The sequence below is a fragment of the Trematomus bernacchii genome, unplaced genomic scaffold, assembly GCF_902827165.1.
Source record: "Trematomus bernacchii unplaced genomic scaffold, fTreBer1.1, whole genome shotgun sequence".
Classification (NCBI taxonomy): Eukaryota; Metazoa; Chordata; class Actinopteri; order Perciformes; family Nototheniidae; genus Trematomus; species Trematomus bernacchii.
This window is the reverse complement of record NW_022987973.1, coordinates 12,154,414-12,177,433: the sequence shown is the minus strand read 5'-3', so window position 1 is coordinate 12,177,433 and position 23,020 is coordinate 12,154,414. Positions and strand designations below refer to the sequence as shown.

Here is a 23,020-nt window from a genome sequence, read left to right as displayed (position 1 = left end):
TTTCCCTTAAAGACCATACTGGTTGTTTTACATTTTTTTTTTTAAATGCCTTAATCACTCTATATTAATAAAACAGTTGCAGATTATCTTTTCAAGTCTATGCAAGTTAATGTGTTATAAGGTACTGAAAGAAAATGGTAGCCAGTAGCTGTTTGTAAAGAAACATATTTAAAATTGTGCGTTATTATTTGGTAAAAAAATATTGGTACACAATTTGTAGGTAATCGGGTAAACATGCAAAATGATTTACAGTGACAGTAACTGCAAGCATGTATACTGAATGATGAATGTAAACCGCACAGGATTCCTTTAAAAATAATGAAATGGTGGTAACACGTGTTTTTATGCAAAGTCATTCATTTACATTATTATCCATCAAGGTACTGCACTATTTCAGCACTTAAGACATGTCTATATATAGGATGCATTGTGCCAGATTAATAACAATATTGATATTGTGATATATTTTGTATTTCTGTGAACCATGAGCTCATCTGTCAAGTCTTTCATTGGTATGTTTCTCACTCATTTTCCTCAGATTTATGATAAAGAGGGCACAAGGGAGGAACCGGTTCGGAATGAAGAACTTCAAGAAGAGATGGTTTCGCCTCACCAACCACGAGTTTACCTACCACAAGACGAAAGGTGAGCTTGAATCTTTCTCAGGATCTTCCTTCAGTCTCATTGTTTCCTCGTCTGTCGTTGTGTGTGCTTGTGTAAGCAGAAGGGACAGAATCTGCTGAATGTACAGTTTGAACAAAATGTGCGTTTAACACATGTGGTGAAGATTAGGTTACTGCAGGAAATACATTTGTGCTGCATACAAACAAGGTCAGGCCAAAACACGCACACATGCTGTTTCCTAAATCCTATCCTACACTACATAAAAGCAAAACAAGAGGTTATAAGAAAGTGATGAAATCAAGTTTACTCAAATTAGTCAGTGTACAGCACAACTTTTTAAAAAAAACACATTTTATTGTGCTTTTGATAAACACTGTTGTTCTTCAATGCCTTTCACAAAGAAATGGCAGATTAACAAAGCATCTATTTGTATTACTTCAAGTTAATCAATGTAATTATCACACAGCAAAACCTGTATATTTGTTTACTCTCTAATGCTGGTTTATTTCTATTTCTATTTTTAGATGTTTATAATTTTAGAATTGTTTATTTCTACTATTTTAATTTTTTATTATGTGCAATGCCTTGGTTTGTTTTATGCTGCTGCAACGAAAGAAATTCCCAAATTGGGATTAATAAAGTACATCTTATCTTATCTTACCTTATCTTACATCCTTTACTTTTATTTCATGTCTGATGTATATTTCCTTTTATGTCCAGGTGAGGGCGCTCTGTGCAGCATTCCCATAGAGAACATTCTGGCTGTAGAGAGGCTCGAGGAGGAGTCTTTCAAGATGAAAAATGTAAGGACCACACACAGCCATGACATCTCTGGAGCTTTGCACATTTGGCCCAAATCATTCCTACATGTTTTTAGGTTCTTTCCTCACTTGCTGTCCCTTTTTCCCTCCTCCAGATGTTCCAGGTTATTCAGCCAGAACGAGCGCTCTACATCCAGGCCAACAATTGCGTAGAAGCACGAGACTGGATCGACATCCTGACCAAAGTCAGCCAGTGTAACCGCAAACGCCTGAGCACCTACCATCCTTCAGCCTACCTCAACGGCCACTGGCTCTGTTGCAAGCTGTCTGCAGACACAGCGCCCGGGTGTACGCCCTGCACCGGGTATGTAAAGCTGACAAAAATCCATCCAGCATCGTGCTCCTTTCCTGTGTTTCCACGCTCTCATCCTCCTGTATGCATCTGTTTTCAGAGGCCTTCCAGCAAACATCCAGCTGGACGTAGATGGAGACAGGGAGACGGAGAGGATTTACTCCCTATTCAGCACATACATGACCAAACTGATCAAGATGCAAGGTCAGTAGATGATTCAGTGTTTTTAAGTGTTTGTGAGCAGGTTGCATATTTTCCATATTTATCCTCACTCTGCTGTCTTCCCCTGCAGAGGCCTGCGGCAGTAAGTCTGTGTACGACGGGCCCGAACTGGAGGAGTACTCCACCTTTGTCATCGATGACCCCCAGGAGACATACAAAACTCTGAAACTGATTGTTTCAGCCGTGCAGACGTTGGAGCAGCAGCACACCAAGTACAAACGCGACAAGTTCAAGAAGACAAAGATAGGAAGCCAGTACGTGCAAACTACTGTTTTGTATTTGTAATTCAATTCAATGGAGGCTGAGAACTGTGGAAAACATGTTAAGTGTAAACTGTAGTTCAATAATTTCCCCCTTTGGGCCAGCAGATGGGACAGATCACAACGGCCTGTTATTAACAAGTACAAAGTGTGTCAGAGATTATATAAAGCACTTTTTAAATAACACAATATTGGCATCATAGTTTTGGCCGCCAGCACCTAATTATCTTGACAGAGACATTTTGTTATTTCTGTTCTATTTTCAGCCCCATACCTCCTGACACCAAATGAAAAACATGTTTCTTTTTGTGTCCTCAGGGAGCATCCGATTGGAGACAAGAGTTTTCAGTGCTACATCCGCCAGCAGTCCGAGAGCTCCACCTACTCCATCTAGCCCTGCGCACTGTTTTTATGATGCCCAGAACCAGCATATTTTTCTTCACTGCAAAACATCTTAACAATGCTCCTTGTCAAGTATTCAGTTTTAAAACTTAACGTTTCCTTAAAATAAGGTTTTAATTAACGTGAGATCATTTCACTTATTTCCAATGCAATGTATCCAAGCCTTGAAGGGCAAGATATCACTTTTTTAAAGACTTTTCCGGAAGCAAGTGATGCTGTTTTGGAAACAAGTGTCAAATGACACATTTATTTGATCAGCTTTAAGGAAAGTTATTTTTAAAAGTCAATACCAGACTGAGGGCGCTGTGCAGATGGACTTTGTTTTTGGCCAATGTTTCAAGATGCATCACTCCAAATCTGGAGAACAGACCTCAGATGAGCATGAAAAGGAATGGGTTGTGGAGGAAAGGAGGGATACGATGAAGACATAATCATACCCACATATATTAGGGTCTCCTGTCTGTGATCTGACGAGAGAACAAACGTTTTCACTGGACAGTTTTGGCAGTGACCAGTACGCACTTTAATCGCCTCCAAATCTATGGATGAACAAGCCTCGCAGCACACTTTCAAAAGCTTATTTTATCCTATTTGTATTTTGTTATTTTAATGGTTGATATGTTGAAATATTCCGTTGTATTTCACTCCAGAAGGAAGGGAGTAAGGAAGGACTGTAATTCTTCCCTTTTTTGAGTGGTGTTTAATTTTTGTCCCCATCCTCCTCAGGAAGGTTGTGAAGGTCGAGGGCACACAAGGGATTGTTGGGACCAAGCACAGCCAAGAGCAGCATGATTTTGTCAATGTTAGCAATCACTTTTATCTCGTATTTTTTATCCTCATCATCCATGTGCTAACGGAAGTTAAGGGTTCACATTTACTCGTTTCGTTTGAAGCCTTGTCATGCTCCTGTTTAACAGTAACCTGTACCTGTACACAAATCCATGTATCATTGTTATGTTTTTATCCTTAAGGGTGTTAAAATGAAGCTTCTCTTTTTTAAGTAGGACAAAATACACTGGATAGCTATTAAGTTATAAACTCCTTCTATGACCAAAGAAAATAGATCATGTCAACATTTAGTCGTCGTTTTGGGTTGATATCAGGGCCATATTACCCACCAGAGGCTCATGGTAAAAATGTGTTTGCTGTGGGCCCCTGTTTACAATCTTTGAATTTTACATTTGTGTAAAAGTACAAATATATACTGAAAGAAATAATACATAATACACTCAGTGGCCACTTTATTAGACACAATAGGACAATAAAGTAGATAGATCAAGTGTCTCTTTGAAATATTCAACCTTTACTCAGTTAATGATGTTACATTTGTGTAACATTGTCAGTGATAATTGTTTATTATAGAAGGCAGAAGTTAATGGTGGTGTTGTTCTGGACTAGATATAATTGATGTTTCATCATTTGATTTGGAAGAAAAAAAACATCTCTGAATACAACGCACTCCAGAACAACACCATCACTTACTATGACCTCAATAATACTCATATAACTTTAGTAACATATCCATGATGTTGTCACAAAGCCTGAACGTTATAGTCATAATGGAAGTGGTCTTTATGGAAGAAAAGTTATATTTGATTGCTTTTAGCTATACATAATAAAGTGGCCAATGAGTGTAACACATTTTGGAATGAATAACTTTAATTTACCAGAAACGATTTGCCACCTTGGCCAGTTGCCTGTTGGTAGCCTGAACATGGTTAACATGCACACAAATTGATGGTGGATACATATAAGTGATTTGCAGCTTCATACAAATACAGTGTATTTTGCTGCTTTCAAGAGGTGCCGATATTTGTTCCCGATGTCCATTTATTGAGCCTTGGCTACGATAAGCATTCATTCAACACACAAACTGCATGCAGACACGATATGTTTGCTTCACTCTGTCTTAGTAAAATGTTCAAGCTAAACTATCCCTTCATCCATCACAGAGCATAAACCATATGTTTGCACAGCTCATCAACACGGACAGCTTTTAGCTTTACTTCTAATTAACTGATATACTAACTTTTTAACCAGTCTTGTCTCCAGTTATGATTGTGAAATGGATAGTGTGTTACTGGTTGTGTTGCCCTGTTGGCTGCCTAATAATGTTCATTTCTGTTTAGTGAGTTAGCTCGGTCTTACTTTGGAAAAGCTGCACCCTGTATTTGAAAGTCTATTTATATGCATTCCTCTGAGAAACTGCCTGCTGTGAATCTTAGCGCTCAGCACCCCAACATCTGTTGAAGGTACGGGATTTATCGTTGTGAACCAGTCGTGTTATGTTCTACGCTTCCCAAAGGCAACCACTCTCTTTGGCATTGATATTCATCAGCACTCACTCTCGCCAAAACCAGTGCATGTGAAGTATAGTTGTAGTCACATTGTATGTAGCCTGCACAGTCACTTCTGTGCGACCAGGTCACTACAAACCACAACAAATTTTGTATTTTACACAAAAAAGTACCTGGTTCAATAGCCTCATGTGTGCTCTAGTGATCACAGGATCCTAAACAGTGCCAGTCATCACTTTTTTTAAATTCTCTTTTTGAAAAACAAACAAAAAAATCATTGTTTAGATATGTTTTTTTATAAACTGATACTGTTTTAAAAACAGTAAAGCAATTATTCCAATGACATATTTTTCTTTGTCAAACGTGTTGATCTCTGAACTAAAGGAAGGAAGGTTCTCAACACTTTGACTCTGTTTTCTATCTTTGTCTTCATACAGAAATATTTGCTGTGTATCTGAACCGAATGACTGAGATGTGTGTGCGTTTCTGCGTATATATGTGTGTTTGTGAGCGTGCATTTGTCGGCATGTGCATATGTGAGTGACATGACGGGTTGAATTGCCAATTGATTTACCCCAGTGTTACAGGTGGAGAGAGTCCCACTTCAAAACTTCTTAAAAAGAGAAAATCACTGCCTGTAATTATACTGAAGAGTGTAGTACTCTGGCCTGACATCTCCTCTTTCCTCTTGTATAGAACCACTGTTCCATCTCAAGGAACCTTTGCCAATATATTCTCCACTCATGTTATGTATGTAACACAGTTATTCACATTGATGACACATTAAGAGAGCAGCTGTAACCTCTAAACTTTGGTGAGTGTTACTAACTCTCCTCAGGTTTATGAAACTCAGCACTGCGTGTGTTATTTTGCGACTGAAGTATAAGCCACCAAACATTTCTGTCACTCATCCCTAATTTGGTAATCCTATTTATCATTTCTGAAAAACCTTCCCAGAAACATCGGCTGGGGAGAGGGGGGGGGGGTTAATGTCAGTTACATTAACGACAAACCCTCTACCCGGAATCCCACAAAGGAATGACTTATTATGCAATAATGGTGTTTCAGCATGCAATAATTGTAACAACCCCTCAATAAGCCCCTCAAATTATGAACGCGCATCTGCTAACCTTTTGCAGTGAAATTCCTCAAATAAACCTAATATAAGGGAGAACAGTGTATTTTGTAAAAATATTTTCAAAGTATTAAAAAAAGCCTGTTATGTGTACATAAAACAGTTGAATGAATGGTGAAAATGTGATGTGTTTTTTCCTGAATAACAAAATGAAACCAATATTAATGCAAACATGGTGTCTGTCATTTGTCGTTCAAATTCGAAACTAAACCACTCAAGACTTTCATTTTGTTTTAACAAGTATAGCTATTTAGATCAAATAAGTCAGATAACGGGCAAGAGGTTTTGATGTTTGTGTCCATTATTTGGGTCCAGGTGTTGCCTTTTATGAATGAATTATTCTTAAACTTATTCACAGAAAACATGTTGACATAACAGCTGATGTACATAGATGTAAATTATAGCATAAATAAATATACATGTTCTTGGTATAGCTTATTGGAACAAATGGATAACGGCTTTAATAGTTTTGTTATTGCTTCCACCTGTGGTTTTTTTCCCACCATGAAAAGTCAAAGGCCTACAATACATTTGAGAAACATGCCTCCCAAATGATGTGAAGCTATTTTCCCATGCATGCAATGTTGTCCATTGGCTTTTTGTGAACTACCATGTGCAGTGAATCACCTGAATTTAACTGTAATGTAGGTCCTCTTAAAATGAATTGGCAGAAACAGTTTGCAAGTGCAGATTCAATACTTCTGTCCCAGCTGTTCAAATTGTGTGTGTGTGTGTGTGTGTGTGTGTGTGTGTGTGTGTGTGTGTGTGTGTGTGTGTGTGTGTGTGTGTGTGTGTGTGTGTGTGTGTGTGTGTGTGTGTGTGTGTGTGTGTGTGTGTGTGTGTGTGTGTGTGTGTGTGTGTGTGTGTGTGTGTGTGTGTGTGACTGACTGACTGACTGACTGACTGACTGCAGAAATCAGTGACCAGTGCACACCGCCTCCATGCTACAAGGAGGGATCAGTGCGCTGCGTGGACGGACAGGCCACCTTCACCTGTGAGTGTAAAGAAAGGGCCCATGTTTGCTGTGTGATTCATTGTGTGTGCACGTACGTGCGCGCGCGCGTGTGTGTGTGTTAGCAGCGCTCCCTAGCTGCCTGCTCTGCTCTCCTGGCAGCCTCCTCCTCTCCCCCTCTCTCTACGGAAACACTTTCGGGAAGAATAAGGTTTTTCCTGCTCTCAGCCAGTCTTTAGTCGGAGCCGTGGCCTAGCAGGAAGAACAGCTCGACTATGTGGAGAAAGAAACGGGACCTTTGGGATTCCCTGGCGTGTCTCGTATTTCTCGTGACGCTCGTCGATGCTTATCGATGTAAGTATGCGACTGTTGGGCTTTTGCGGTGTGCAATTTTCAACCCTACGTACTTGGAGAGCAGTTAACGGAATTGCGTTTTGCAGTGTGTTTACAGTCCGCAGATTGCATTCTGGATGGGACCAGTTCAGGATTTGGTATAACTTTTTAAGCTAACAGACAAAAAAGTGTGAGGGGGCATGTCTCATTACTATGAAACAACGCTTGGACAACATGAGCTGCTCTCAACAACAACTAGGGGGTCATTTCTGGGAAGTAACGGTTTCGCAATTACCTTTTTTTTTTTTTTTTCAAGCCTTTTCAAAGAATGTGGTAGTCAACTTTGTGCATGCAAGCATCAGCCGTATCAGCCATCTGTCATGAGGACAGTAATTCCTGCTGGGATCAGTCATATTGTAGCTGCCTGCTGGTATTAATCAGTAAAGTATCACTGCACTGTAAACAGCTGTGTTCACTTCTGATTGATGTGATGGCAAGCACTGACATTGGAAATATAGCTGCAGATTGTGTATTTTAATGAGTAGGCCTATGTGTTGTTATGGCTGCACAATGTGTATCTTTATCAGTGTGTGTTGTTATAGCTGCACAATGTGTATCTTTATGAGTGTGTGTTGTCATATACTCATATATTTCCCTAGTCCTGAGCCAGAGCACAGCCTCGCAGTTCCTGAGCAGGCACCGGAGAGCCAACTCTCTGTTTGAGGAGAGCAAGAAGGGCAACCTGGAGAGGGAGTGCATCGAGGAGCTGTGCAACAAGGAGGAGGCCAGGGAGATCTTTGAGAACACGCCGGAAACGGTGAGAGAGAGGAGCACAATGTGCTGAGGGCAGGGAGCCTGGGTAAATTTTCTTTGGTCGATTTATGTCATGAAATACTAAAACACAAGTCAAAAGAGTTTCCAAATGTTTTCTTTCAGTCTTTAACCCAAATATATTCACTTTCAAATGATATAAAACGAAACAGCCCATTTCCATAAATGAGGCGGTTAAAACAGCATATTCTGACACATTTAAATAAAAAATGACCTTGATTATTTATCAAATTATTAAATAATTTGCCATTCTTTTTCTGCGACTTTAATCGTTGAAGATGTATTCTAAAGGACCTCTAAAAAGGAATGAGAAAGAATAAATTGAAAGTTATAAACATTTCTGTTTCAAGCAGAGCATTTCTTCACAGCACAGAGCTGGCTGCAACCTACTTTCTTTATATTTCATTCCTTTTTGTCAAATAAATGTGAATTTTAAATCTCTTTTTCTCCAGGAATACTTCTACCCCAAATATGTTGGTAAGTCTGCACCTTTTTTCTCTTAATATGTTTTAATATCAGCTTTAATTTGCAGTTATCAGTCTGTTCTAATAACACATTAAAAAAAATGGTTGCAGCGTGCCTGGGTTCACACCGTGTCGGCATCAACAACCCAAACTCAGACGCCATCCCATCAGACCTCCGCACCTGTGTGAAGGGTGAGGGCCATTTTAGTAGAACATGCATTTTTATGTCAGTTAGTCCTTGAAACTTATTTAGGTTTCCCTACCTGTGAACGTTTTTTGTCAATGCTTTCATTAATGTGTGTGTGTGTGTGTGTGTGTGTGTGTGTGTGTGTGTGTGTGTGTGTGTGGTGTGTGTGGTGTGTGTGTGTGTGTGTGTGTGTGTGTGTGTGTGTGGTGTGTGTGTGTGTGTGTGTGTTTGTGTGTGTGTGTGTGTGTGTGTGTTGTGTGTGTGTGTGTGTGTGTGTGTGTGTGTGTGTGTGTGTGTGTGTGTGTGTGTGTGTGTGTGTGTGTGGTGTGTGTGTGTGTGTGTGTGTGTGTGTGTGTGTGTTGTGTGTGTGTGTGTTGTGTGTGTGTGTGTGTGTGTGTGTGTGTGTGTGTGTGTGTGTGTGTGTGTGTGTGTGTGTGTAGAATCAGTGACCAGTGCACACCGCCTCCATGCTACAAGGAGGGATCAGTGCGCTGCGTGGACGGACAGGCCACCTTCACCTGTGAGTGTAAACCTGGATGGAAGGGGCGGCGCTGTGAAGACGGTGAGTTGTTATGCGTCATTTAGGGTTTTAAATATTTGTGTTCATCTTCTCAATATTTACTCGTCTCTGTGCTTTTTGGCTGACATAAACATAACACACTTTATCTATATCTGCTGCTGATAAATGTTGTTGTGTTATGTGACCACTTGACAGACATCGACGAGTGTTCAGACCCTGAATTTCCTGCGGGATGCAACCAAAAATGTTACAACATACCTGGTAGTTTCCACTGCATGTGTGAAGATGGCTACTTCCTCAATGACAAGGTCGACTGCAGGGGTAAGTCTCCATTCATTTATGATGCAATTTGTGCTCCTAAACTGCAATAATGTTATGAACCATTAATCTTTTTTCAATCAAACCAAAGGACAGAAAAGTAAAGTGTGTGCGTGTTTGTTTGTGTAATTGTTGCTCTTATGGCACATATATGTAGACACCCAGCAGTTTTTACTGTTCTTATGGAAGAGGGACATATAGTGCTATAGTGCTACTAAGCAGCTGAGCAAACACATGTTTCTTCCTCTTCCTTTTGATAACTTCCTTTTAATTTTTTGATATGGACAGTGGAACCCTACGCACTTCATAACAAAACCTCTGTTGTCCAGCTGTCGTCCTCAGGGCCTGAATTTATTATTTCTAAAGCTGACCTGAGGTGACCTCTTATGCAACTGAATGAAAAAAAGCTTTTATCATCAGAAAAGAGGGTCCATCCTTTTTTTCTGTAAAAATCCCACCAGTATCACATCTCTGAGCTGTGAAACTTGCTAATAGATTGTAGATGCTTGTTTTCCCATTGTTGGCCCGTTTCCATCCGTCCATTTTGTTTGGGGACATCACAATGTGTTTATCTTTGTGTGTGTTAGGGCTTGTTGAGTACAAAGTCTTCACAAACATGGTCTGAGTCATTTTGGTAAACTTATTTTGACCTCTACTTTTTGATGGGCTGCTACGATTAAGGAGACCATACAAGGATTGATGAGGTTTCAAGCAAACACTGATATACATTTTTTTTTTTTGGAGCATACAAGTTAGTTGCAAATCAAACACATTTGCAATTAATTAATGCCGCAAATACTCCCATTGTCACTCTTTTCCAGATAAGGATGAATGCCTGCTGTACCCCGGGATCTGTGAAGCACCGGCTAAATGTGTCAACACGCCGGGCATGTTTGAGTGCAGCTGTCCTCAGGGTTTCAAATACAACTTCACATCAAAAACTTGTAACGGTGAGACTTCAATCTGTTGTTCCTATCTTCTTACCAAGAGCCATTTTGTCAGAAAGTCCACAAATCAATAAAGCTACCAAAGCCAATGTACAAATGATCACCGCTCATACGTCTTTCTCTTCCTTTTTTTTGCAGATATTGATGAGTGCCTGTTAAATGTGTGTGACGGGACTTGTATCAACACAGTGGGCAGTTATGCGTGCCACTGTGATGGTCGTCAGGGTCTTCGTCTGGCCGAGGGTCAGCGGTACTGTGAGAGTATCCCTGTTTGTGTGGAGCTGTATGACCACAGACACCCTGAGATGCTGTACCTGGGGGAGCAGTTCGCAGGACTTCCTGTCATCTATCTGCGCTTCCGTCTGCCAGAGAACACCAAGTGAGAGGCTACCAAAAACACACACACACATAATGTAGTGTACTTTTTTAAATGAAGTAAGAAGTGATATTTGCCCCATTTAGCATGAGGATAGAAGTAGAATTTTTTTAATAATTGAGATGCTGGGATTTAGATGTTTGCAAGATGCAGCTCAAGGCTCCAATTCAGCCCATTTGAACTATAATAAACATATTTTATGTAAATTCCATTACTGAAAATTACGAAGTCAGGAAATGCCTAGAAAGTGAGTGGGCTGCAACATTGTATTGTCAATTTATTTACATTCTCTCTAAACTCTTATTTCTGTCCTCATGTTCTTGGCAGGTTCGCAGCAGAGTTTGATTTCCGCACATTTGACCCTGAGGGAGTGGTGCTGTATGCCGAGTCCTCGCAGGACTCGTGGTTTATGTTGGGACTAAGAGGCGGACGCATTGAAGTCCAGTTCAAAAACCAGCACACCTTCAAAGTCACCAGCGGAGGAAAGGCCATCAATGATGGACAGTGGCATGTGGTAAGAAAGAGCTTTTAGTGGATCAGTGGTAGAGCTTTTCATAGTTAAAGTGCCTAATCGATAAACAGAATTTACGGAAAGTGGTGTGTGTTGCGTCTAACTGTTTGCTCTGGTGATTAACTGTTTAGATTGTACAGTAAGAGTTATAATGATACAAACTGTGTGAAACATGCAGATCTCTGTGGATGAACTGGAGAGCAGCATCAGTGTGAAGATCAGCAAGGAAGCTGTGATGAGCATCAACAGCCCTGACAGTCTCTTCACTTCAGTTAACGGCAAACTGGAGACCAAGGTTTACATCGCTGGTCTGCCCAACCGCACTGACAACATCATCAAACCTGTAAGCAGAGCGTCACACACACACACACACACACACACACACACACACACACACACACACACACACACACACACACACACACACACACACACACACACACACACACACACACACACACACACACAATGAAACACAATGAAACACACAGCAAACATGGGCCCTTTCTCTTGTGACCACATCTAATCGACCTTACTTAAACACACAATATGTTTCCTACTACACTAGTTCTCTCCATCAAAGCAATACAAAACACAAGTTTGGTGGCACAGTGAAGTTTTGAAAGTTTGGCATTGCAATCTGTTTTTACATGTCAGGACTCCATCATCGATCATTGTTCCGTAGCCAAATTATCAGCAGAGGTCTCTTCCTTTCCAGAAGAAAAAATCCTGGTAGCCGTTTCATGATAAAAATCAGTGTTTCCACAATGCTGTTCTGCTGCTGTTCTGCTGCTGTTAACGTCTTTTGACTAAAATCCTTCATCCTTGTATATATAAAGTTTAAAGAAAATTGAGAAATCTTAAAAAGTGTATTGTGAAAATGTAGCTTATGACTTGAAGTTATACGCCTCATTGAAGCCACACTGTTACTTTATGACAGCTTCTAGCAGACAACCACATCGCTGACACATGCCCAAAGGCCATACAATATTAGAGGCAACCAAATAAAACAGATTTTTATCTTGATTTCAGATTTCTCTAGGTCTGAAAGACATTTGTAAGTTCACAATTAGACAAAAAATATCGTTTATCGCTTTGAGACATTTTAACGCAGATATGTTACATAATATACCTTTAATAACATATTGAAATCAATATACCAGGGTTTACATCAGACCTGCTCTAAGACAGTGTTGTACTCAGTGTGTACCCATTGATCCACCAGATCAACCCTCGCCTTGACGGCTGCATCCGGGGCTGGAACCTGATGAACCAGGGAGCGTCTGGGGTAAAGGAGGTCATCCAGGAGAAGAAGAGTAAACATTGCTTTGTGTATGTGGAACGAGGGTCTTTCTTCACGGGGGCAGGACTGGCACAATTCAACATTGACTACAGTGAGTAAGTTAAGTTATACTTTATCAATCTTATATTTTAGGAGCATTAAGCAGCCACAGCGCAATTTTGATGGCAGAAGTACACCAAATTGTGCAACAGGAGAACATAAGCACATGTATTTATTGCTTCAAAAAACCACATGTAACATTTACACTGAAATCCTGTTAATTGTGACGATTTCTCTTGGACCATGTGATTTTGAATTTTCAAAGAAATTCACAAAACTTAGTAAACATACTTTAAGATCCTTCAATTCACTTGGAAACTTGGAAATGCCCAATGTTCTTCAAAGTCCAACCTGACAAAAGAGATGTATTTGTGTTTTCCTTTGTGTGTGTGCATGTGTGTGCGTGTGTGTAACTAGGTGATTCTGGCAGCTGGAGTGTGGATTTAAGGATGAGTATTCGTCCATCCAGCAGCACAGGGATCATCTTTGCTCTCGTCCAAAACAACACAGTCCCACTGTCGGTCGCCGTGGTAACACAGGGAGAAGAAGATGCTGTGAGTTCATTAACACTTTAGTTGTAAAAACACACATCTGTGTATGTCTTCACAAACATATAGGAACACGAGCACCCATGACTAAACATGCCGATGTTTTTGACCTCCCTGCTACAGAACCTGCAAGTGTTCTTGTACGGCGTCTCCGTGGCAACGCTGGACTCACTGATGTTGTGTTACCCCGAACGGCTGACGCTGCAGCTGAACGTGACTCCAACAGACATCCAGCTGACAGCCAACTCCTCCACCGTTACCTACATGAAGTCTGGTGCCCTGCTGGAGGCCCTGCAGCGCCTCAACAGCACCATGCAGGACCCCGTCAGTACATACGTTGGTGGGATACCAGGTTCGTTGAAGTGGCAGAAGAACTAAGAACATCATGTTTTAGATATATATGGTCACAATTAAAGAGCCATTGTGGCTTCTCGCTACAATCTTACAGTAAAAATACAAACAAGTCTGCATATATTTCTAAGAAAGTTTCTCAGAGATTTCCTTATAGAAGAAAAGAAGAACAAAGCAAAGTAACAAAGGAATATTCTCTCAATTGTGCTGAAAAAGCACTACTGCTGGCTTTTCTCCCCAGCAGCTAAATGAGGCTGCACTCAGGCGCTGTGGGGCTTTTAGATAAATGCTTATGTCATTGTGCTGTCATACTCTCAGTAACATTACTAACCAGTGTTGGGAAGGTGAGTTTTCAAATTCAATAGGTTACAGAATATTTGTTCACTGGTTAACAATGAAATAAGTAATGTTTGTATTTGATTACCTAATCAAAGTAATGCAACTTATTACATTTGATTTCATTTTGATTACTTTTCTAACATAATTTTTAAAGTGGGCAATACAGCCAAATGTTTCCTCCGGTTTGACATCGAGCAACATCAATGATGAGATTTTTTTTACTGCTGGTAAAATAAATATAAATACTGCACAGTTTACATTTTTGACCAGATGATGGCACTAGATTAAAAGTAACTTCAAGTGTTCAAAGTGGTTGAAATGCAGCCAAAAGCCGTTTCATGACAAACAGTTTTGGAGCAACAGACAACCCAATATTGGAATGCTTTCCTCCTTCTTGTTCAGATTGGTTGTAATAGGTATGACACAATATAACTTCAGCTAAGTAATTCCCTCCTGATGTGGACTACAACATTTGAAATGTCATTGTAAGATTGTTTAGATATTGTTAACTAAGTCAGAAGTTTGACTCATCTCCATCCAGTATGATGGTCCATGTTGTTAAACTAAACCACATGAATGCAGTTTAATCTCTCTTTGACCTGTGAATGTGTTTGTGTAGCATGTTATAACCTGGATATTTGAAATGGCTATATAAATCATCATCTCTCATTATTCTCATTCTCACTCTCCCTCTCTTTTAGAAGATGTCCCATTACCTGCCACCCCTGTGACGGCCTTCTACCACGGCTGCATGGAGATCACTATCAACAGCCAGCAGCTGGACTTTGACAATGCCCTCAGAAAACATAACAGCATTAAATCCCATTCCTGTCCACCTGTGTCTGCCCCTGAGAGTCGCTCTGCCGCACCGCACCCGCACTGAAAGTGACCTAAATGAACATCACATTGAAAAGCCCTCACTTTTTAAGCATCCCACAGCGGCCACTTCTTGGGATATTTTGGAAAGAGAGATATAGAATAGAAGAGGAGAAGGGGGCGAGGAAGGAGAAGAGAAAGAAGTGAGGTAGACAGTTATAGTCATTTTTGTCGACTTTCTCTGATGGGTTCATTTTAAGCTTTGTCTTATGCTTTTCAACCATACAGTGTTATAGTCCTGTCTTGGGAGTTGTTGTTTTTTTGTGAGGCATAACGAAAGCTGGCTTGCCAGTGAGCTAGTGGGAAGCTAGATGGCTGGATGACGTAGTTGTAGCAGTTTGTTGCAATGAGTAAAATGCTTTCCAAGAAATGCTTGAAAAGAGCTGAGCTCTGTGGCATGCATACCATGTGTTGAGTGAAAGCGATGGTTATGTTTAATGTAGAAAAATAAACAAATGGTCACTGTTGACCAGGCTTTGAGACCACCTGCATCTCTTTCCCTGTTGTTGTATTGGTACTGGGTCTAAATTCCATGTAATTTTCCACTTGTGGAGGCAAACGTCTGGAGGCAACTACAAATTGTGGTTGTTGGTTGTGGCGATGAAACCATAGAGGAGAAGCTTAGCCTTAAGCCTTTATTTTATCTGGTTTCAACCATTATCTGACTTCCTGAGGTGTTGCATTGGGTTAGTAAGTTTAAGAAACTGACTTAATGTTTCATTTGTTAAGCACAGCATACTAACTTATTTCCAGGTATTAGGACTTATTCCTGTATCACTCTAGGTCTTGGAAGACGATCTACAACTTCTGCTATCTCTGTCCACATATAAGTTCAGGTTTCTCCTGGTTGGTCCCTCTGTTCAAAACAAGCCATCTTTAATATAACTTAAATGTAGATGTTCAGTGTTGTGTTTGTTTAATTTTTGTTTTAATAAAATTGGTCAAAGCAATCGGATAGTGTTTATTTTAAAATTGCATCTATCTGTCCTCTTGCCACAGAGAGTGGAATGGGAATACAGAAGAAAAGTGAGCAGATCAGCAAGGCAATTACATAATGAAAGTGCAATGAGACGGATATTTTGGTCAAACAAGATTCAGGAAAAACAAAACCGAAAGGAAAATGACTTGGAAAAATAAGAAATGGGTGTGAAATAACTGCACTGAAAGTTTTGTAATGACAGCACCATTAAAGTAGAGGAAGAAGCTCTCAGGTCCTTTAGATAGTACATATTTACTAAGATTGTAATGGCACAGATTAAAAATACTACTTGTGTATATAAAACAATGCTTTATTACAAGTATGTTAATATTATCAGCATAGTACTTTCAGGTATGAAAAGATACAATTAGTAATATTCAATATGCAGAATGGCCCCTTGCAGGCCCCTTGTCATTATATGTATTGCTAGATAAGTATTATTGATGCATTAATGTGTAAGCAACGTTTCAATTGAACAACTTTACACTCTGTTGGGTAGTTTAATTTGTGAAGCAAGTATTATTTCTGATGTATGAGTTTTTACTAGGTTTGTAGGCGGGCACATTTAGAAGAAGCATCGCAGAGAAGAGAGAGAAAAAGAGCGAGAAGAGAAGGATACTAAGAAGCGAGAGAAGAGAGAAGAGAGGTAGATCGGAGCAAAAAGTCGAGCAGTAGAGAAAGAGGAGAGCGACTCGAGCAAAGATATTCTTCTCTCTCTCTCTCTCTCTCTCTCTGTCTCTCTCTCTCTCTCTCTCTCTCTCTCTCTCTCTCTCTCTTCTCTCTCTCTCTCTCTCTCTCTCTCTCTCTCTCTCTCTCTCTCTCTCCTCTCTCACACACACTCCCAAACACACCACACCACCCCACACACACACACACACACACACACACACACACACACACGAGCACAGAGAGAGAAGGAGTGAGGGAGGCATGGTTACAAACTCCTGACTGCTCCCCCTACTGAAGCACAGAGGCGTGCTGCTGCTGTCTTTTCTCCGCAGAGTGGGGACTCAGCCCGGCCAGAGAGGGCTCACACAAGAGAGGAGGGTCACACAATAAAGTACAGACCGCTATGGGGGACGCGCAGCACCGCAGAGAAACGAGAACGGTTTCTTAGTTTTCCTGTGTTATGAAGAACATGCGGGAGAAACTCACGACAGTTTAGGTGATTTCGCATCAAAACGTTAAGGAGCACCGTTCGGAAGTACCTGAATACCTGCAGTGTGTTTCGCTCTTAGCCTCGGTTCGGTGACATTGAGAGACACACAGAGGGGGATAGAGGGACTATAAAACGGAGCAGGAGGAAAGTTTCTCAAGCTTGGCGCAGACACAGCGGTGAAACAATGCTGCTGACCCCGACCAAGTGCGTTTCATCGGCAGCCCTGCTAATCCTGCTGGTTGTCCGATGGTCCGACAGCAGTAAGTAAACACTCACATGCTAGGTGGCTAGCTAGCTCGCTAAGTCCCCTTTGACATGTGTAGCTGATGATGATGTTATTAACGGCTTTAACTGTATATGTTTAGCAACCTTCATGAAATGTTTTCGTTTTTGAGGGCCAAAATATAGCTTAAATCCCGAGTTGTTTGACCTTCCCTTGCTCTTGTAGATGAATTCATGTCTTTTTGGGTGTCTTTTTTTAGTTTCGTTGTCTCCCCAAGAGGCAAACCAGTTTCTGAGCAGACACAGGAGAGCAAATCAAGTTTTCGAGGAGACGAAGCAAGGGCACTTGGAGAGGGAGTGTGTGGAGGAAAAGTGCTCCAAAGAGGAGGCCAGAGAAGTGTTTGAGAACGACCCGGAGACTGTGAGTATATTATATATTTCTGCACCAAACCGCCACTAAAAAGTTATGGTATTTAGTCTAAGGTTGCATAGTTGCAACCCAAACACCATTACAACACCCCAACTACCATCCTCTGCATTGAGTCAGTACTAAAAAGTAGTCGTTGACGGTCTGGCAATTTATCAAAACACTATTACCTTTCGAAATGGGACCATAATGCTAGTGTTATTTTGAAAACAATGTTGGTTGTTGGCATGAAGTTGATATTGACAGTAAATTCATGATGCAACAGCAGAATGATTCATTGTCTGGCCCCGTGGTGTTCATGCTCCAATAAGTCCTCATACTTGTCAGTGCACATACTATTCCCATGTCAAGGACTTGGCATGTTTTCCCTCTTCTTTTGTTTGCTCCTGTGACACTGAATCAGCGTGACTAAGCCTTAGTTTATGAAATACAATTTCAGTGAAGACACTGCACTCCTTTTCATACTTGCACACAGTGCACACTGGTGTTTTTTGCAAAAATAAAATGGCACTATTTCACATTAATACTGTAAAGTCCTATCCTGCAGATTAGTTTCCATTCTGCTTTAATAAATGCAAAGAGAAGCCTCTTCATCCATGTGAATGTCAACCTATTTAATATGTAAAACATATGCTGAATATGCAAACAGGCCCAGAGATAGAAATTATGTAATGTCATAGAAAACATCTCTACAGACACCTGTGTGTAGTCACTGAGCAGTTATATTATGTTATTCTTGCCCAAACCCCTTTGAGTAGTTAGCTTTCAAGAAATAAGGTCAACAAGTGTATCCTGACAGTGTTGAATCTATTTTTTTCCGACTGCTTGATTTACAAGTGAGGGATTTAAAAAAAAAAAACGGTACCTGTTTGTTGGCAATGCGCTGGTGCTCCCTCACTCAGGAAGTTTTGCTGCTGTGAATTGCGGCGAAAGAGTGAATGAGGCAATCGATGAATGTGAGATTACTCATAAGATTAGCCCAGTGGACTGACATGGAAGCTGAGGGAGAGAGGATTAAAGCAAAGTTGAGCTGGGTTCGAGAAAAATGTGAAGTCAGGTCAGTTTGAGACAGCTGGATGCACATCACTATCAGAATTGTGATAGTGTGCCTGTAGTCTTAAACCATGTCGTGCCACAAAGCTGCAGTCTCATTCATAGCTGCATTATTCATTCTGAAAGGGCCTGTCTCTGACTCTGCATTTTCTTCTACTGCTGCAGCTTTCTGGCTCTGCAGAGAGAGGGTGTTCCTGGATACTCATGATTATCTTTAGCTACACACGCAAGCATGCAGTGTTTCTGGTCTCTCACTTGTTAGGTGGAAGAAAAGGTGTCAAAAGTGCTTTATTATGTCAGGATTAAGTTTACTAATAGCCCCAAACTAGTTCTGTGACTGACTGCTGCAAATGATTTGTTGCCGCAAATATGAGTTATAATCAGACTTGTGTAAAATGCTCCTAGCTTTATATGACTTGTGTCTGATAACTAATTCTTACAAAGTATTTTTTGCCTCAGCTCACTCAAATCTCTGTGCCTCCATAGCCATTTTTCATATTGGTAGATCATCCCCAAGTTTTGACCTATATGTTCAGAAGTACTGCAGCCAGGAGGAGGGAGTGATGCTACTACTATCAGGAATGCAGAGAATTCTCAGGGAGCCTTTGGCAAAGGGCCGCACCCGTTAGAGAGAAGACACACACACACACACAGATTACAGATAAATCATGTTGTTATCTCTCTCCAGACATTAAACACATACACACCTATCAGAATTAACGATTGTTTATGAGTCTCTTCGCACTCCCCTGAGTGTAAGCACAGAGATAAGGCATGAAGCAAAAACAAATCCTAGATTATGTCAAATATTAGCAGAACTTCCCGTACTAACCATATATATGTATTAAAAATGTTCTGTTCTGTTTCAATTTTTGTTTAATACGCCTACGTAACTTTTTTTCTCCTCTTTTTCCACTTCTTCCCCCTGATTTAGGACTACTTCTATCCCAAGTATTTAGGTAAGTTATCTAAAGTTGCATACATCTTTTCATTTCTACTGATAACATCCGGTCTTGATTTAAATGTTTGTTTCTGTCTAGCCTGTATGGAGAAGTTTGGAGATGCTGAAAAGAAGAAACAGGATCTGATAACGTGTGTCCATAGTACGTTTTATGCCCTCTTATCTGTCTAACAATGTATTTCAAAGCTTGATGGCAGAACTGAGGGAAGTGTTTTTTTCTCACCTTTCAGTCTTTCTTTTCTCTGTGCTGTGTAAGTAGTATTAGGTATAGAGAGAGGTTGCAGTGTGGGGTTGGGCTGCACTGCAGTATCACCCCTCTGCATCAAACTAAGGCACACTCTATAGGCAGAAAAAGAAAGCACACAGCTGAAAAGAAATGCTGAATTTCTTAGGCAACTCCAGGTCAGTTCTTGCAGCGTGACACACCTGAGTGTGTGACTTTGAAGAGTGAGCTGTATGATGTATAGGTGTCTGTGAGTAATATTGCAGCACTTTGCTACAGTGATGCTGCAGATTGGTGAATGGGGGACACACCCCTTTTGTCGTCACATACTCACTCTCTCTGCGTGACTGCACCAGCGTCTTCCTGAGCTTGCTTAGTGGAGCAGTGACGTGAAACAAAACGACTGACGTGAGTGGAGCACGGGGTTTCTGCTGCATGAGGATACAAGAGAGCAACCGGCTTCATTGCTATTGGCTGAGGAACCTCGAGGGGGGGTTCCGTGACTCAGCTGCAGCATCATGACACGGCAGCTCAGCAGCTATCTCTCTCTCATCACTTTTCTTTCTCTCACTGCAACTCTCTTCCCGTCTGTCTCTCGCCTCACTGCACACTCATGGTGGGTGGTATGCTGGTTTTAAAGCAATCTTGACATTCCTTTTATGGAATACTTCAGACATGTCATGTTATGGAAACATACAGTATCAGCTTCATATTTGCACATACCAAAAGCACAGCAGAGACTGTTTATTCTCCCACTCCTCCTCCTCCCTGTTTCTGTTCCCTTAGTCTGCAGTTTACACACTCACATCTTTTGCTGGTTCTTTTGCAGAAAATAGAATAATCAAACACGCATATTCCCATCATCTAGCATTTACTGAAAGCGACAGTAATTGTTCCTGTAAACCTTTGGGGGCCTTATTCAAATTGACATTGTGGTAGCCCATGGTGTCTGCTTTATTAAATAAAATCAGTTGCACATAGGACCTCTACATTTTTAAGCCTACAAAAGTGAGAGTCCTGTGGTTACCCTCCCCTTAGAAGGTGACATATTTTTGTTCATGTTTCTGTGTTTTCAATTGGTGACCTCCTTCCTTTTTCTTCCCCTTTTGTTAGGTCCACCTCTTGTTTGTTTTTTATTACCCGTTAGTAATTAGAAATCGTCTCCAAAACCTCTCACACCAGGAGCATGCCATTTATAATGATTTAAGTTTGCCACCATTTGCAGCAGTCGGTATGATACCAGCCATTGTTAACCAATCAGAAGTGGCCCATGATAGAAGGTGATTGAGAGATTGATCCAATCACCTGCCAAGTATTTTTGAAAGTGCCTGCCCTTTTCCAAATGGCTTCCAATGGAGCTGTCCTAGATGGTTTGGTGAAACAAACCATCTGAGTCAGGTTAGTAATGCTCCATCACATGTTTTACATCTATTACAGGGTGAATCTTAAACTGAAGCTTGACTTTAAAGCAACCCAACGGAAGTTTCATGTAAGTTTAGTTCTTTCACTCGTAGCTCTGGCTGCGGGGGTGCTAGAGACGGGAGCACGTTGATACGACCTTCCTAGCCGGAAATATGGCCGCATTTTACAATAAACTTCCGTTGGGTCGCTTAAAAACAAATATCGCATATCGAATCGCAATCGCAATATCTGTCAGAAAAATCGCAATTAGATTATTTCCCCAAATCGTGCAGCCCTATATGATATGTGATCATATGTGAATTGTTAATAAAGGTCAGTCACTAATTGCATAAGGGCATTTATTATACAGCGTTGCACATCATTCATTGGAAAAGTTGTGCCTTGTGAGCTTATTTCCAGGCTGTTCCCCTAATTCTCTCCACACACTGTCTTCCACTCTCTCTGAACTCCAGCTAACATGCCCAGACATGTCGAGCAGTCACACTCCACTGCTAGGAAAACAAAATTGCATTTGGGAGAGAAAAAATTGGCATGAGAGCTTGTGTAAGTGAAAATATGTATTAGAAAAAATAGATATTCAGAAAAGTTGAATATCCATTTGTTTTGTTTTTAGCTAGAGGATAGGTATGCTGGGAAGGACGGAATAAGTGCATATCAGGCTGGAGGGCTTAGCCAGCATAAAGTTATTTATATTGAACTCCTGATGTGCAGAACATAAGAGGCGCCCTTCCTCTGTCTGGTGTCGATATCCAGTCTGTTATAATCCCTGTATGCATCTGGTTTGAATTAACCCTTCCATTTCTCTGTGTTTTCCTGTTTTTGTTTCTCTCTCACTTGAAGATATACCGGATCAGTGCTCCCCTTCGCCCTGTTATCCCAGCGGTACAGTGCGCTGCGAGGACAAAAAGGGCAACTTCCTCTGTCACTGTTTCACAGGCTGGGCAGGAGCCAGATGTGAGAAAGGTACTGTCATCGCTATGGAAACAGTTGGACAGTGTGTGCTAGAGCTCAGCCAAGGTTGAATTTGTGCACCGTCACTCCGTGTCATCTCCAGCCTCACTCAATACGTTTCATAATCTGTGTGACCTTCTTTCTGACAGCCTGTCCTGTGGACTGATAGAAAGATCTGGCTTCCCATCACTTCCAATAGTCATTTACTGGAATTGTCAAATAGTTTAATTGTTTCTAATTATGTTCATGTGAAGGTTTTTGTTTTGACCTTTTAGAACTCTAAACTAGTGTTTCCTTTCGCTCTTATCTTACAATTGCAACTGCTGTTGTTGACATGCCTCTTTAATATCAACTGTTGCCGCTGCAGCTCATAATGATGTGTGAATTGTGTGTCAGGTCAATATGAGCTGCATGTGCGGGAACTCACAACAGCAATCTATTTCTCTCATTAGAGGTCAAAGCTAGTCACTGTGTATGGAGGCTTACATTGGAAATCACAGCAAGAACTCCATTTTACAAGGGGAAGGTGTCAAATATTAAGTTTACATGCAGGAACTGAAAAACACACATATTACAAACAGAAACACTGAGTGAGAGGGAAAGTGGTTGGTTTATGGCACAGCATCATTTCCACTGTGACTCATCCTGCCACCTTACTGCGAGAGGAAACCCCGA

General features: G+C 40.9%; 3 protein-coding genes across 3 annotated transcripts in view; all 3 read left to right on the top strand.

The window, feature by feature from the left end:
- Nucleotides 1-6,715, top strand: part of rasa3 (RAS p21 protein activator 3) — a 38,363-nt gene extending 31,648 nt beyond the window's left edge. The window contains exons 19-24 of the mRNA XM_034116593.1: nt 539-645; nt 1,345-1,427; nt 1,541-1,749; nt 1,838-1,941; nt 2,030-2,213; nt 2,538-6,715. Coding sequence (XP_033972484.1) covers nt 539-645; nt 1,345-1,427; nt 1,541-1,749; nt 1,838-1,941; nt 2,030-2,213; nt 2,538-2,613 — 763 coding nt within the window. The 3' untranslated portion in view covers nt 2,614-6,715. The remainder of the gene's footprint in view (nt 1-538; nt 646-1,344; nt 1,428-1,540; nt 1,750-1,837; nt 1,942-2,029; nt 2,214-2,537) is intronic.
- A 362-nt stretch (nt 6,716-7,077) lies between these two features.
- On the top strand, nt 7,078-15,895 carry pros1 (protein S). The gene is made up of 14 exons (XM_034116592.1): nt 7,078-7,359; nt 7,998-8,155; nt 8,622-8,646; nt 8,745-8,824; nt 9,259-9,382; nt 9,536-9,661; nt 10,480-10,608; nt 10,744-10,984; nt 11,309-11,495; nt 11,671-11,835; nt 12,718-12,886; nt 13,252-13,388; nt 13,506-13,734; nt 14,774-15,895. Exons 1-14 carry the CDS (start codon nt 7,281-7,283, stop codon nt 14,953-14,955), a joined length of 2,031 nt encoding a protein of 676 aa, XP_033972483.1. The 5' UTR covers nt 7,078-7,280; the 3' UTR covers nt 14,956-15,895.
- A 943-nt stretch (nt 15,896-16,838) lies between these two features.
- The window catches only part of gas6 (growth arrest-specific 6), a 16,046-nt gene continuing 9,864 nt past the window's right edge, over nt 16,839-23,020 (top strand). Inside the window, exons 1-5 of the mRNA XM_034116590.1 lie at nt 16,839-17,346; nt 17,569-17,729; nt 19,723-19,747; nt 19,829-19,891; nt 22,235-22,357. Of these exons, the coding sequence (XP_033972481.1) occupies nt 17,271-17,346; nt 17,569-17,729; nt 19,723-19,747; nt 19,829-19,891; nt 22,235-22,357 (448 nt within the window). The 5' untranslated portion in view covers nt 16,839-17,270. The remainder of the gene's footprint in view (nt 17,347-17,568; nt 17,730-19,722; nt 19,748-19,828; nt 19,892-22,234; nt 22,358-23,020) is intronic.

Coding starts and splice junctions, on each gene's coding strand:
- pros1 (XM_034116592.1), top strand. CDS start 7,281: ATGTGGAGAAAGAAACGGGACCTTTGGGATTCCCTGGCGTGTCTCGTA. Junction 9,662..10,479: donor TGACAAGGTCGACTGCAGGG/GTAAGTCTCCAT, acceptor ACTCTTTTCCAG/ATAAGGATGAATGCCTGCTG. Junction 10,609..10,743: donor CACATCAAAAACTTGTAACG/GTGAGACTTCAA, acceptor TTTTTTTTGCAG/ATATTGATGAGTGCCTGTTA.